This window comes from Alternaria metachromatica, assembly GCF_023757995.1.
Source record: "Alternaria metachromatica strain BMP 0045 chromosome Unknown scaffold_36, whole genome shotgun sequence".
NCBI classification, from domain to species: Eukaryota; Fungi; Ascomycota; class Dothideomycetes; order Pleosporales; family Pleosporaceae; genus Alternaria; species Alternaria metachromatica.
In genome coordinates, this window is record NW_026055527.1 from 249,575 (window position 1) to 265,054 (window position 15,480).

The 15,480-nt window shown below is 54.2% G+C and overlaps 4 protein-coding genes across 4 annotated transcripts; 1 reads left to right on the plus strand and 3 right to left on the minus strand.

The window, feature by feature from the left end:
• Positions 1 to 211: 211 nt before the first annotated feature.
• On the minus strand, positions 212 to 2,930 carry J4E83_009795 (uncharacterized protein; the record flags this gene model as incomplete). The annotated part of the gene is made up of 6 exons (XM_049336680.1): positions 212 to 316; positions 366 to 700; positions 753 to 852; positions 897 to 2,191; positions 2,227 to 2,757; positions 2,813 to 2,930. The coding sequence occupies 6 exons, from the start codon at positions 2,928 to 2,930 to the stop codon at positions 212 to 214; spliced, it is 2,484 nt and encodes an 827-aa protein (XP_049184262.1).
• A 2,042-nt stretch (positions 2,931 to 4,972) lies between these two features.
• J4E83_009796 (uncharacterized protein) lies at positions 4,973 to 5,868 on the minus strand (the record flags this gene model as incomplete). The annotated part of the gene is made up of 2 exons (XM_049336681.1): positions 4,973 to 5,669; positions 5,720 to 5,868. The coding sequence occupies 2 exons, from the start codon at positions 5,866 to 5,868 to the stop codon at positions 4,973 to 4,975; spliced, it is 846 nt and encodes a 281-aa protein (XP_049184263.1).
• A 1,601-nt stretch (positions 5,869 to 7,469) lies between these two features.
• On the minus strand, positions 7,470 to 12,061 carry J4E83_009797 (uncharacterized protein; the record flags this gene model as incomplete). Its single annotated transcript, XM_049336682.1, has 2 exons — positions 7,470 to 7,994; positions 8,045 to 12,061. The coding sequence occupies 2 exons, from the start codon at positions 12,059 to 12,061 to the stop codon at positions 7,470 to 7,472; spliced, it is 4,542 nt and encodes a 1,513-aa protein (XP_049184264.1).
• Positions 12,062 to 13,475: 1,414 nt separating this feature from the next.
• J4E83_009798 (uncharacterized protein) lies at positions 13,476 to 15,221 on the plus strand (the record flags this gene model as incomplete). The annotated part of the gene is made up of 1 exon (XM_049336683.1): positions 13,476 to 15,221. The coding sequence occupies one exon, from the start codon at positions 13,476 to 13,478 to the stop codon at positions 15,219 to 15,221; it is 1,746 nt and encodes a 581-aa protein (XP_049184265.1).
• Between the last annotated feature and the right edge of the window lie 259 nt (positions 15,222 to 15,480).

Sequence of the window (15,480 nt, forward strand, 5' to 3'; positions counted from 1 at the left end):
CCACTAGGGCTGGATATGCGAACTTGTGAGCCTCCACCACGTGCGTCTGTTCATCGTTGTGCGCCATTTCGTCACCTATAATTCCATCGTCTTGCCATACCAATCGGCGAACGAATTCGTGCTCGTGTTTGACGAATCGCGGCCGTTGGTCTGCGCATTGCCCGTACCTAAGTTCCGGTGTTAAGAGACATTCATAATGAAATAAGAAACTTCACAGACCACCCTTCTTCCGCCTCTCTTCTGCCCTTGCTTTCCTCGCCGATTGTACCAGTGGCGCTAATGTGCCTAGCGGTTCAGCGGTCTGGATGAAGGGGTGCTGCAACTTGTTAGCGACTATCGACGACAAGCAATTACAATGTACTTACCACCAGAAGATCGTGAGCACTAGCTCGCTTGTCGGGGTCGACCTTGAGCGAGAAGCCCAAGAAGTCACGGAACACTGGCGACAAGGCATGTTCCTCCTTGATCGTCGGTGTGCCGTTGGTCGCAATGAGCCACAGTGCACGTAGTGGACTTTCATTCAGGTACGGCGGCTCTCCCTCGATCATCTCGATGGACATGATACCCAACGACCAGATGTCAACCTTTCGGCCGTACTCCTTGCGAGTGACAACCTCGGGAGCCATCCAGTAGGGGGTACCTACCATGGTCGTGCGCTTGTTGTGGCTTTCGTTGATTTGCGCGCAGAAACCGAAGTCGGCTGTGAAGTGTATTAGACTTGATAGGAGGTGGCGGGTTCGAATTCAACATACTGAGCTTGATGTTGCCTTCTTGGGAAAGCAGGATATTGTCCGACTTGATGTCTCGATGAATGACGCCCTTGGAGTGAAGATGTTGCAAGCCGTGGAGGGTCTGGGAAATTAGCGGGGTTCTCCGAGCGGGAACTAAAGACTCACCTCTCTGCACACAGCAGCTATTTGGCCTTCGGACATGATGTTGAAAGTAACGACATCCGTCAAACTTCCACCCTCCATGTACTCCATAACCACCCACAGATCGCCTCTGAGCAGGAAACTGTCCATGAAATTTACAATATTCTTGTGCTTGCTGTCTTTCATGACCAAAATCTCGTTGATAATCAGGTCTTTCTTGGGCTGCTGCTCGAGGTTCATCTGCTTGATGGCTACACACTTGTTGGTGCTGTTTTCGTAGGCCATGAAGACACCACCAGAAGCACCCTGACCGATCTTGCTGAGGTTGCGGTATCTCTCCCGGGGATCGGCATTGGTACAGATGGCATTGAGCTTGGCCACGATATCCGGTCCCTGACTCTGCCTCGGCCTTTGACGTGGCCGGGGCGCTGGACCAACACGAGCCTGTTGCGATGGTAATGGAATGTTTTGGGGATCCGATTGCTGGGCAAAGACCTGCTGGGGCGTCGGCTGGGACATCTGCATCTGCGGCTGCGGCTGCGGCGCAGGGACTACAGGTGGTGCGTAGTTTGGTTGCGGGGCTCTTTGGCTCATGCTCCTCCCTAGAGGTGCCTTTGGCTGCTGCGTGGTTGCCATGGCCATGGCTTGCTGCTGCTGCTGCTGGTATTGCTGGGCGGGAGAGATCGGGGTCGAACTGGCTGGGGAATCAAATCGCGGCGGCGTTCCTCCCGTGGTGTTGGATCGGGTGCGGGACATTGCAGAAGAGCCATTGGGGCTCTCTGAAGGAGTGGGGTGGGCATAGGCAGCCTGGGGGTAGTCGTTCTCGTAGCGAGGGGTCTGGTGCTGGGTGATGATCGGACTTGGGGCCGCGGGGGCAGGCCTGTTTGGCATGGGCGCGGCGGAACCAGCAGGAGGACCTGGAGGCTTGGGCGCTGGCCGGCTCGGCACAAGAGCTGCAACATTGACTGGAGGAGAGTTAACGACGGGGGAGGTCAGGCTGCGCGGAACGGGAGGAGGCGCACGCGGGTTTTCGAAGCTAGACTGGTCGTTCCGTGGGAATCGCGGGCTCTGCGGGGGACTGAGCGGGGGCTGGTTGGAGCCGTAGTTTGCAGTCTGGGGCACAATGTTGGCCTGGTACGCGTATCCCTGAGGCTGCGTGGGGCCCATCTTGTCCCAGATGGCATCTTCTTCGTTCTTCTCGGCATTGTCCTTGTAGAAGTTGACCACGTCCATGACGGCCTGGGGGTGCTGCTTCTGCTCCTCCTGCGAGATGCCATTCTGCTGGAGCATGCGCTGCCACTCCTTGGGGAGGCCCTGATCTGTTAGCACACATATATCAGCAATGAGGGGCTACCCACCGTGTACTCGCCCGTGTGGTTGTCGATGCTGACGTGGGTGACGTGCATGGGGTTCGTGGGCGTCGAGATGGTCGGGCGGCGCGGCGAGCCCAGCATGCTGCTCATGAAGTTGGAAAAGGTGCCCTTCTTCTTTGCGCCGCCCGAGAGGCGCTTCTTGGCTGCATCGCCGCTGCCGTCGCTGTAGCGGTTCGTCTTGCTCGACGTGGTCGAGGGCGGGGTCGTCGTGGTGTCCATCTTGGAGGTGAAGGAGCGCGACTGGCGCAGGTAGCGGTTCTGGGCAGGCTGGTCGGTGTACGAGTGCTGGAGGGCGGGCCGCGGCTGGCTCGAGGCGTTCAGAGCTTCCTCGACGATGCGGTCGAAGGGCTGGCCGACGTGGACGGGTTGCAGGTCATAGGCATGCGGGTTGGGGGGCTCGTAGACGGGCCGCAGGGTGTGCGAGGGCGAGCGGGAGAGGCCTCGCGCTGGCGACTGCGACGAGGATGCTGCAGGTGCTACGCCAAGATTCGGCTGGAAGTAAGAGGCGGCGCCTATGGAGTAAGGTCAGTATCGCAGGCACGGTAGGAACACAGGAACACCACGCACTGGGCGCACGCTTCAGCGTCGTCGGGCCCTTGTTCAAATAGGCTATTGGCGGGCCTCGCTCTTTCGACGGCCCTCTCTTGGTCAGCCTCGTGGGCCGCGTCGATGACTTGTCGTCCATTGCGGGCCTGCAGAGTGTCCTAGTCAACGTCACACCTCGAGCCTGCGCAGCCGAGGGGGGCCAGGCCGGAAGGGGAGAAGAGAGAGGATGGGCGGCGCCGTGGGAAGCTCGCCGTCGCTGGATACGTGGAGAGGGGATGCACGGCAGAAACAGGTACAGACAGAAGTGATCGCAGCAGAAGCACAGATGGATCTGGCCGACTCTCCAGGGCTGGTTTTGCCGTGCTCAAGTCCTAGCTAGCGACTCTACCACCTAATCTCCACCAGGCCAGCTATACCTCCACTAGACTCCGAATACGTCTGTTTCAGGACGTGTTTCCTCTAATTTCTCAACGGCCTGCCGCCGCTGACTGAAGCCCGCCCTCTGCCCGTTGCGACGCAGCCCCCCGACTCATGCGCGCCCGCATTTGACGCCCAAAGAAGGTGTGGCGATATGCAGTAGCTCATGTCACGTCGACGTTTACATAGTACATATCAAGTCGATTTGCTTGTCCATTCTCTTCGCATTCATCTTTGCGCATTTTCCCATCCGTCATCGAGGACTGAGAGACCCCATCGACAGGGCCATTCGCGACTAACCCAACACCATAGCCACGCCGTAAAGTCTATTCTTATACCTGCCATCCCATCGCGCCTTCCCTGGTAGACGCTCTCACTCTTGGTCGACGTGCGGCTCTTCCCGGCGTCGCATCTTTCACATGCTCGGTACCTGCTACCAACACCGATGCCCAAAAACACCACCCATCCTATCGCGTCTCCCGGGCAATACGCGCGATCATTACCTCACCATGGAAGCTTCACTGCAGGGCAGACGCGTTTTGTAAATCGACTGGTAATGCCATGCAAGGCAGCGCCCGAGCTCCGAGACAGCCTCTTACCCCCCACATCGCGCTATCTGTCGCTACGACTCCGGCCGCAGAGCACAGCGTCACGATAGCCTCAACCTTCACCCTCATGAAACACGCCACGCACGTCTCCTCTCCCACATGCAGGTCGCCGTGATACAGCATCCAACCTGCCAGCCCAAAGCACGCGAGACAGCAGTAAGTCATGCGCCAACAAATACTAATCCACCTGGGCAAGAACATGAAATGTCAAGGCAAGGAGCACGGCATCGCTCAACAACTCCGACCAGGCTCGCCTAGACGCTCCAAAACCAACGTTGCACGAACAACTCACTCCCGCTTTACGAGTCTACGAGTAATGGTCATGCAACAAGAGCCAGCATACCCCGAGCGCCGCGGCAACGGCTCATCTCCCGTTCTTCTAACGCACCCGGCCACGGCACTTTCCCCCGTGCACAACAACGCTCCTCTGAGCATCTAGGGGTTTGATCAGCCCGCCACAAAACTGCGCAAGGCTAACACACGCCACGTGAAATGATACGAGTCTGTCGATCTATGTCCGCTCTCTAACGCTCTTCGAGTCTGGATTCATCTGTGAAGGAGCCCGAAACAGCCACATCGTGAGCTGTGACGATCACCGTCAAACATGCAGTTGGTCGTGCTATTTTTGCTTCTTCGACGTCATGGCTTCAACGTTCGGTTGTCGGCACGCTTTTGCATCATCACCACACGTATTTGTAGTCGACGCGGTCTTACGGCGCGTCTGTTCAAGACGCATTGCAGCAACACCGTAAACACAAGCCTTCTACACATTCAACCCGCATCGCGCTCAGGCTTGGCATTCTGCGAAGACTTTGCTTCTTGAATAAGCATCATGATCTTGCATGTCGACAGAAATGAGGCTTGCTCGACTCCTTGCTGTCTTTTCGAAATAGATGGATTCGTGGGGGTTACGGACTTCGCAAGCATGAGGTATAGTAATCAGGTTAGAATCTACACTATACACAAACCTGTCAAGAACATCATCAATAATCAACCTTAGGCATTATTAGACTAGTCGTTCATTTGTATGCCTGGGATGCATGTACAACGCGCATTCCTTATCTCATCAGTTTTCGTGTTTGCCGTGCACTCCTTATCCGTGCCGCCCTCATCGCCCCGGTCAATGCAACTGTGGCACAGCAATCTTGCACTGCTCTCACTCAACGACCCGGTGTAGGCATTGACACTTGGAGCACCACCAAAGCTTGCGCTCACCCCTTCCGCAAACTGCGAACGGGTTGCTTCGTGGAACAGAGCCTGTGGGTGTGTTGACTACTTTGCTCGGCGCAGGCGACGTCGCAGTGGAACGTACTCCGAATCCTAAGAACCGTGAGGGGAATGTGAGGGGTGTACCTGCTGCCGTAGAAGTTCTAGGGCCGCGGGTCGGAGAACGATGTGTGGTCGGCGGCTGAGTGTTGCGGGCATCTTCTTCCATGTCCTCGGTACGATCGCCCTGCTCGAAGCCCTCGATCTTCACGTGGATCTCTTCGCTGTCGTCTTTCATGTCCTCGTCTACATCACCATCCTCATCCTTGATCTCGTAGTCGAAGTCGTCTTCATCACCATCCTCATCCTTGATCTCGTAGTCAAAGTCGTCCTCTTCCTCTCCTCCACCAAATACCGACTTCATAAGATCTTGACGTCTCTGCTCAGCCCACTGGTCAAGCTCGTCACGTATATCCATGAGCCAACGGGGCGCATATTTGCCCTTGAGCTGAAATTCACGTCGTAAGATGACCTTGTAAACGTTTTCGGCTTCGCGTCTCCAGAAATCCGCGTCCTCCCAGTTATCCTCGATGGTGATGAAAAGTATGCAAGACCTGAGGTGGAAGTATGATGGAATCGTTGGGTCGCTGAGGCGGTTAGTATTGCGATTCTCAGATATATGACTAATAACACTTACCACAAGATTTTTCCAATTGCTTCCACACAACCGTCTCTGTCACCGTTGTGAAAGAGCGCTTCTGCATCCTCAAAGGCCCTCAAGGTCCTGATGTAAGGCTGGTTCCTCGGCCAGTGCGCCTGCCAGTCCGGCACTTTCGGGTGTGTCATGCTTGTACTTGTTAGTGGGGTAAACGAGATTTGAAAGTAGAAGGAGTAAGTGTAAGGCAGGAGCCCTGGAATGCAGTAAACACCGTAGCGTCCTTTACTCAAATGCCAAGCATTACAAACCCGACAAAGCTCGAAGAGCGAGACGAAAATGGAAAGAGCAAGAACTTACTCGTCTCACTCTCACTCTCTATCGTCATCGAAGCCTCAAGGCTACTAACTGGAAGTTCTGGGTTGGAGACAAGGCTAAAAAAACAGACTTCTTAAGTACACATCTTTATCACCTATCTTAATTATACCTGTTAATACTACTTCTTCAGAACGCTTTCCAATATTACTTCTCGATCCTACTCATCAATCCTACTCATCGATCCTACTCATCGATACTACTTCTCGATCCTGCTTCTCGATTCTACTTCTCGATCCTACTTCTCGATCCTACTTCTTCAATACTGCTTTAAGATTACATAACTACTTATTGCAAGCAGTCTCATGTTTACGATAACAACGGGCGCTTCGAGGATATATATGCACATTAGCTCCGTCTAAAGAAATAATTGCGAGAAGATCTAATATCTACTAACAGCGGGACTAATTTGAGAAGACGTATTGTTGGCTGTAATTTATCGGGTTTGAGAGAAGATTTGTGTGTAGAGAATTGCATAATTTTCGTTTTTTACGTTAATATGTACGAATTATAATAGCCTCTAATCGTGTAAGAAAGTCTTCAAAGCTAAAAGAAAGTGTCGTGATAATACTTGATCCTGTGTGTTCTATTAAAGATAATAGCCGACTGTTGCTCCCACACCTAATATAGCTCTGCTCTTCGCTGCGGCAATAATGTTAGTAAAGCTTTAGTTCGTAAAAACTGTTTTAACATTCATGAGATATTGCTGTAAGACGGCTTTACTCGCAAGGATGACCTAGACATAAGAACAGCAAGAATTGAGAGATGAGACTTTCCAATACCCCCATCGCGTCATCTGCTTCTGATCGAACAAGACACATCGCACGCAAGATACAAACACACGTATACAGACACAGCAACATCTCATGTTTTTGTGTCAATCAATTGAACTTCGCACCTATCCTACTCTAGCCCCTTTCCCTCTTTCCCTTTTCCTCATTCCGTTCCCCGGACACGACAAAAATCCCGTATCATGAACAGCTGTCGTACAGCCAGCCAAAAAAACAACAACTCCTCTTCTCATCATCAATACGTGCGTGACATCCAAGAAACTCGACGCAGACGTTCTAACGTCTAATATTGGACCAACGACCTGGGATAAGAAAGAACAAAAAACCCAAAACCCCTTTCCAATGCTTGCAAGGGCCCTGTTGCCAACAACCAACTATGCCGCCTGAATCGAGAGGTGAAACTTGGAGAAAAATTTATATGTATACGGTTAAAGGGTATGCGCTGACCAGTGAACTAGGGTTGAGGTCATGAGGCGCTGAAAGAAAGCAAGGCTGTGGTGGTGTTCGGTGTGGGCACGGACAGCTGATCAGCCGCGACAGGCGGCATCATCAGCGGTACCGCGGACAAGGTAAGTCGACTAGGGTAATGGCAGACCACATGATCAAGAATACACGTCTCAATTGCTTCATGCTGGATCTTTGGAGGCGTCGTCCGGTGGTGGCTCCGTCTTTCCCTCCTCCTGATTTTGCAAGAGCCGTGCTTGTTCGTCGGGAATATCGCCCTGTTCGTTCTCCTCTCCAGCCATTGGTTCTTCTGATCGCATGATCGCTTCGTCGACCCCTTCCGAAGGGTTGGGCATTGGCGCTTCGCCTGATGGCTTGGTGTTGGCCTCGTCGGCACTGTGCTTGCCCCCGTGGAACCAGCCACCCTTCTCCCATTCTCCGGGTTGGTAGAGGCAGTCATGGCGAATATCCGTGTCGACGATAGCAGCCATGAGTTTGTTGAGCCGATCGAAAGAGATAGGCTTTAGGATCCATGCATCGAATCCAGCGTCGATGTAGCGTTGGCGGTCGCGCTCGATCAGAGAGGCTGAGACTGCGATGATGGGGACGCGGCCGCAGAGGGCAGCTCGGGCTGAGTAGATGTCGGTGTGTAGCTTTTCGAACGATCTTATCATCTTGGTCGAGGTGAGTCCGTCGACGATTGGCATCTTCAACAATGTCAGTAAACAGGGCAGGTCTTGAAGAATATACTACTAACCTGCATATCCATCAAGACAACATCAATGTCTCGTGAATTGTCGCAGTATGCCGACGAACATTCCTCGCCATTGACGGTGAGGTGGACCTCGTGCCCGAGCTTTTCTAATCGCTTTTTGACAATCCGACTGTTCACCGGGTCGTCCTCTGCAACAAGTACGCGCATGTGATCCGAAGTCAGCTTCTCGGGTTCCGCAGACGGTTGAATTGGTGTGTCGCCCTGTACCTCTCCGAGGACACTCCCAGGCTTGGGCCGAGGATCTACCGGACTATCGCCGCCTTCATCAGGCATCTTCAAGGCCGTGATAGGGGCACCCGAGCCAGGTACGGTAACTTCACCTGCGTGATCGGACTGCATGCTTCTCTGGTGTGGAGGTACAATAGGCTGGCTGCTGATGTATTCGAGGCTCCTAGACCTCATGCGTGCGGCGCCGGGATCGAGACTATTGCGTTTCGTTAAGGTCGGTCTCAGAGAGTGTGCGCTTGGGCTTGCATCGCCTCTGCCGATCATGTGCGGCTCTTGTATCGCGTCGATAAGTCGGTCCACATCACTCCTCTGACTCGACCCGCTCTTGAAGCTGCGTAGACTAGTCTTGCTCGTCAGACTCTCCGCACTAGATCTTCGAATGACCACACCACTCGCCCCACCGCTACCACTCGAGCTACTCTTCCTCTCGCTGTCGGAGGTGTGGCGCGATAGGCTTGGGGCAATGAGAGTCCGCTCGCCTTCATCAGGACCAGGCAGGATGCTCGATAAGGTGCTGTCCGGTTGGGGTGTGATACTACCAGCTGGCGAAGCCTCCGCAGTTGTCACAGCTTCTACCTCGGCGTCTGGAAGGTCGAACGGGAATTGTACGACGAACCTCGTGCCTTTGCCCTCTTCGGATCGAAGCCTCAATTGTCCGTTCATATTCCTGATGATGCGGCCAACGACGGCCAGACCGAGACCCAACGTTGACTTCTCACCTTGCTCGGCGATTTGCTTCTTGTCAGGCACCAGCGCATCTTCCAACATGGATGCAGGCTCAGACTGAACTTGCTCCAAGTCATAGAAGAGCTGATCAAGCTTCTTCTGGCTCATACCTCTACCCGTGTCGGCTACCGCCACCTCAACCTCGACGTGATCTCTGCTGGGCCTTGCTGCAACATAAACCTCCACGGTGACGCTTCCTTGCGTGGTATTCTGTATGGCGTTCGCAGTGATATTGGAGATGGCCTGACGGACTCGCCGTTGATCTCCAATACACAAAGTAGGCAACCCCGGGTGTTCGATAACTTCGTAAGATATGTTCTTCCGTTTGGCGTCGTTCTTGAACATGTCGGTGGCATCCTTTATGGTTTCCCGGAAGTCGAACGACTCGCCCTTAATGAGTGGTCCGCCTTCCTCCGTCTTGGTCAGGTCAAGTAGGTCGTTGATTACGTAGATGAGTGATTTCGACGCCGAGTGCGATCTCGAAAGGTTTTCCCGGGTTTCCGTGTCCAGGGCTCCTTCCAGTGCTATTTCGAGGTAGTTGATAATTGCATTCAGTGGCGTGCGAACTTCGTGCGCCGAGTTTGCCAGCAATAACCGGGTCAGCTGACTACTCTGCAGCGCAGCTTCTTTCTGCCTCCAAACTTCGATGAACTTTCCATATACCAAACATAGCACTGAGGCGGTCTCAATCTCTTCTTCCGTCCATTCGCGGCACTTTCCAACGACGGTCTCGGACCACGTTTTGAAACTCTTTCTTGGCTCCAGGTAACCCTCGGTGCCCTCTTTGATGAACTTTTCGTATGGGTTGCCAGCCCATTTCACCTCCTTCAGTTGTCCCTTCCTGAAGAAAACGATAAAGTCCTCGCCATCTACCGACAAGGGGACGATTAGCATGCCTGCTATGACATGGAAACCGGGCGGGTATCGCAAATCGGGGAAGTCCGAGATGATATCTATAGAAGTCATGACCGATTGGATTTTCCTCATCCTGAGATACTCCAACATGGCAAGTGCCTCTTGCGAGTTTTCTAGAACGCCAAGGATCTTTGTCTCGTCACGGATCGAGAGTAAACCAAAGTCGGCATCAAACAATTTCAAGAGATCATCAGAGGAGGCGATGATGTACCCGGAGGGGTTATGTTGTGTTGGTACAGTATTGATGAGTTTCCTGGCCTGTAGTCTGGACGCATACGATAATCTTTCGATGTTTCTCGATGCTGCATCGCCGACCATGCGACACATCTTTCGAATAGGAAAAGATACGCGCATGCCGCGAGGCCCGTACGAATGGCAGGCAATGAGACCCCACAGCTCATTGAATGCGTTGATGGAGATGGACATTGACGATCTTACGGCCATGTTCGCGAGATATTTGAGATGGATTGGGGACATGGCGCGAAGATACGAGTGCGTGAGATCGAGAGGGCTTTCCAAATCCTCAGCGGTACGGCAAACGAGCCTTGCGGTTGTTAGGTCTCGATCGTAGAGCATGCGTACCTTGTTTAGCTTGTATAGTTCTCGAGCTTGCTTTGGAATATCGGAAGCAGGGAAGTTCAGCCCCTTGTACAGATCCTTTGTCGCTCGCGGGTCAACAAGTTCGGTAACGACACGGCCGTTGAAAGTTTGGTCGAATTGATATATCATGACGCGATGGAAACCAGTTAGTTCCTTGACAACGCCCACAAGAACCTTGAGAAACTTTTCCAATGATGGTGCCGCAGCCAGCTGTTCTTGCACCTGGGACATGATATTGAAGACCTCCATCGCAGCAGCTTCACCCTTCCTTTTCCGCGCGCTGCGCAGGACGCGCAAGGGCTTGCTCTTGATTTCTGTACTTTCGAGTAGTTCCTCCGCCGTGGGCTGACTGGACAAAGTATCTTCCGGCAGCTCTGGAGTAAGGTCGTTGGGCGGCACCAGCGGGTATAGAGGATCTTCTTCAAGCTCGAACTCGCAAATAACAAGTCCAGGATTTGTATCGTTGATGTGGATGGCGCACCACAGCTTGCGAGTTCGATTGTAGCCTGCCACTTTGATCGACATGGTGAAGACTTCGGGTCCATTGGACGTGACGTCGGAGTCCTCGTCTTTGATGAAGTCGATGTGGTCCAAGAGGTTATCGGCTTGCTCTTCAGATAGAATATCGGTAAAGCTTTCTAATGCGAATAGCTCCTTCGGGGTGCGTCCTAATATGCGTTTAGAGTTTTCACTTACGACGCGCACTAGCAGGCTCCCCTCAGGATCGTCTTGCAGTGCCAGTAGCAGACCGAAGCCTTGCACGGCGCCCGGCAGATGGATGGGCTCATCCTCGCAGCGCTGTAGGGTATCGCCCTCACGGCCTGTTATGACCATGTGTCCTCCCTCAGTCGTGACGTGCTTGAACCGATGTGTCACCAGTCCGCCCATGTCCAAGCTGCTGATACCACTTTTGGCGGAAGCACCCCCAATTGACGGTGCCCGTTCGGCTCTGGACCCCGGTGACCGACTGCCTTCCTGTGCGCTTCCGCCTGACTTTGTTGACGACAGATCGTTGAACAAGTTTTGGGGTATTTGAGGGGCGGCCCTTCTCGAGCCATCAGCTCTTTGAGTGGATTGGAAGGACGAGCGCTGTGTATCGGAGCCTGTGTCTGCTTTGGTACCCCCAGGACGCAAACCCCAAGCGCGCTGCGAGCCATGTGAAGCCTGTGACGTAGTCGATCCCTGAGAAGCTCGGCGAGAGTCGCTTGTGAAGCGCGAGTCGTTTGTTCGCGAATATGGGTGGAAGTAATCGCCCTGGGAATGACCGCCCTTTGGTGTGGGAGTAGGGTCGACGCTGATGGCGCTCCGTATGGGAAAGACACGGTCGGTAGCGGAGGGGCTCATGGCGCCTTCGTTACTAGGGCCCCCAGACGCAGTGCTGTTCGGTGGCAGAGCGAAGTCGGCGGCCTTTGGTGCAGCGTCGGGCGTAGCTGGCTCTTCGGGCACGGGCGACACGGTGGAGAAGTTGAAGCGGCCATCGCTTGGTGTATTAGGACCAAGGTTGGGGGTTTGCTGGGGTGATTGAGACATGGAGCTGTGTGTCGTCGATCAGGCGAGCACGCCGGCGGCAGGGTTAAGAGTGCGCCGACGGCCTGGCTGTTGGTAGGAATAGAGGCACCCGCACACGGTGGGATTGTGCCTTCAGGCGTCCATGGGCGTCTGGTGGTCGCTAACGTGTGGTGTGGATAGTTGCGAGGATGCTCTCAACCGCAGGCAAGGTCACTTGGCGTTATGCAGGGACCGCGTGAGGGTGGCGAAAGACGGACAATCCCTAATAGGAGTCTCGTTTCTTTTGCCAGAGGGGGATGGTGGGCGGGCCTAGCAGCCTCATGAAGTTGGCAGAGTTGCTGCTGCTGGGAGATGTAGTGGCGGGCGGAGGGGCGAACGAAATCTGGACCGTCCAGGGCAGTCAAGTGCGAGGCATGCAACCGTTGGAGTGGATGGAAAGCGACAGAAGGACGAGACCCAGCAGACGATGCACAACGACCAGGCTGGCCCCTAAGCTGCACTTGTGCAGACACAACGACGGCAGCGCGTCACCGTCTAGTTGATGAGATAGATGACTGCCATGCGTTGCCTTGAATGGCTTGATGCGCCTCCAGATGTCGATCGCGAACGTCTTGGGTTAAGTCGCTCTATCTCTGCGATCGACGATCTAAGCTCAGAGCAGGTAGGTTAGGGGCGAGATGCAGGTTAGGCCATGAAAGTTCTTAGCGACCGGAGCATGGATATTCGACAGTTTTCCATCATCAGCGGCCTCGGACCCACTCGCGCGCGGGAATTAGGGCAGACAAGCGCTACGTCATCGCTGAGATGCGCCCCGGCTGGCTCGACGCCGAACGTGGAGTGTGTTTGGTGAGACGCGGCGGCATCATTGCGACAGTCACCTGCTTGTTTATTGTCCTCAACACCATAAGAGGCGTCGGCTAATGACACCCGGGTCTCACAAACATATCCATGACAGGTGTCAGCGGGCTCCGAGGGCTCCAGACACTCTCGTAGCAAGAGTGGTACGCTGCCTCCCGCGGAATTATCCTGTCCCCAGAATTTTGGGATTGCCCACGGCAGACGGCCCCGGGGGCAGGATGCGCCGATCTCACGTGATTCCGGCCCGTGGCGTGCAAAAGTGTTTCGACGATCAACGCGCCAAGCTCTGACGAATTCATGGACCAACGATGCACCATGGAATCCCTTCATGTTTGACGCGTACATGTAACGAGGTCGGGCCTTTGAATGCGGCCGTCACCACCGTTCGCGACAGTATGGCATCAATGGCTTATGCCCCCAAACGTCCATGCACCCTTCGTGCCTGACACTGCCTGGGCTTGGCGGCAGCGACTGACAGCAACGTGGGGCAGCGGCCAATCGCGGTCTAACGTAACGGTGAATCGATGTCTGTGTAGGCACTCACCGCAACCTACAGACTCCCACACGCCACCCCTCAATGTCCTCGCAAACACCCGCGCGAACGCTAAACGTCCTCGTTGCCCTCACTGATCCCTCGGCCTTCCGCTTTGGCTGCTCCATCGTTGCGCGCCTGCATCGCCTCCAGCATGTTTCTCTGAAGATCATCGCATGCAAGGACTTCCCGACCACGACGCACACGACTGTCCCGCCCCAGCTCGAGCCTGTCTGGTACACGTATGACCCCGAGAGCGACACGACGCCCGAGTGGCAACATGTGGACTATCAAGAGACCAACGTGGCAGAGTACTGCTCATGGGCCGACTTGCTCGTCCTCGCACCGCTTGACGCCGAGAATCTCGCCCGCATGCTCCATGGATTCACAACAAACCTGCACCTGAAGATCTTGCGCAGCTGGAATGTGTCAAAGAAGATAATGCTCATACCGGGCATGTCCACGCTGATGTGGGAGAACCCCATGTCGAGGAAGCAGATCAGCAAGATACGGCGGAAGTGGAACTGGATCCGCGTGCTCCCTCCATTCTTGTGGTCTTTCGACCATTCCGGGCGCAAGTACCACCCATGGGTAGAAGGGCACAAGGCATTCAATGAATCTATACAAACCCAGATCGATTTGATGGCAGTTGGTGATCGCACTATCGCACTACCTATTGCCCATCTCCCAACACTGACACCTACGCGAAGCAAGGGGTCTCGGCTGCCGCCAGAGCTCTGGTCCATCATCCTGGAATTCACCAAGGACTGGGAGCTGGCGACTACGTTGAATGTTCACACGAACCTACCCGTGCCGAAGGAGTGGCGGCAATCGGCTAGCGACGAAGGCCCCAAGACGCAGATGCAGAAGATAGAATGGGCGCTTCTTACCTATCCCTATTCGGAGATCAAGGCTGTGTTTGACTCCGAGAACCCAACTCGCATCTCCCGCGTATGCATCGAACTCATCATGCGCTTTGCCATGGTGCCCGTTCTTGCACACCTGGAAAAGTTCCACAAGGAGCTCTTCTGGGGCACATTCGGGCACACCTTCTTGCCCCACAAGGCTTCTGTGTTTGGCAAAACGGAGATTCTCGAGTACTGGCGGACGTCGCCTACCTTCCTTACCAAGGAGTACTCCGCGGAAGCCATTGACAATGCGAGCCGCACCAACTCGGTCCAGGCCCTTGACTGGTGGTATAACTCTGGCCTCTCACTGAAGTACACAGAAGCTGCGCTCGAGCAAGCTAGCTCGCAGGGCCACATTCACGTACTCAAGTGGTGGAAGGAGCACAGCCGTTACAGGACGGCCCCCTCGGTACCTTCATCACCAATAGATGAGCAAGCTCCTAGCAGACCCCGCCAAGACGACTTACCTCTCAAGGTGGGCAAGTCCATCACCTACGCAACACAGTCAGGCTGCCTACCCGCGATTCACTTTTGGGTTGAATCCGGCATTCCCTTTTCGCATGAAGATACAATAGCCAAAATCGCCTCGACCCATGGCCACACACATATTCTAGACTACTGGCGTACCCTTCGCGGCGAGAAAATTCTCTTTGACAACCAGGTTCTCGTAGGACCGACCAAAATGGGCCATGCCGGCGTGCTAGAATGGTGGAAGCGCAGCGGCCTGAAGGTGGAGTACAAGACGTGTGATATCGAAGAAGCATTAGAGGATGGTGTTGAGGGAGCGCGGGGAGATGCCGTGCGAAGATGGTGGGCGTTGAACGGATTAAATCTTGGGATAGGAACGAGCGAGTGGATGAAGATCAAGGTCTTGGGGTCGTGATGGTGAATCACGGAGGCGGAGCAGGTGTAGACAGTATCATATAGCATTATAGCATAGCAAGCGATTTTTCTGACAACCATCCTCACTATCTCATGCAATTAAAAAAATCAATACATACCTCTTAGGAGTATACATTTAGAGAATGTGTACGTTCCAAGTCGTATATTAATGTAGACGGCAGAGCACCTGTTCAGTTCTTTCTTTGCATGTGCTATTCCCATTGCCAGCGGAATTGACTACTCAAAAAGACCGCAAGCCC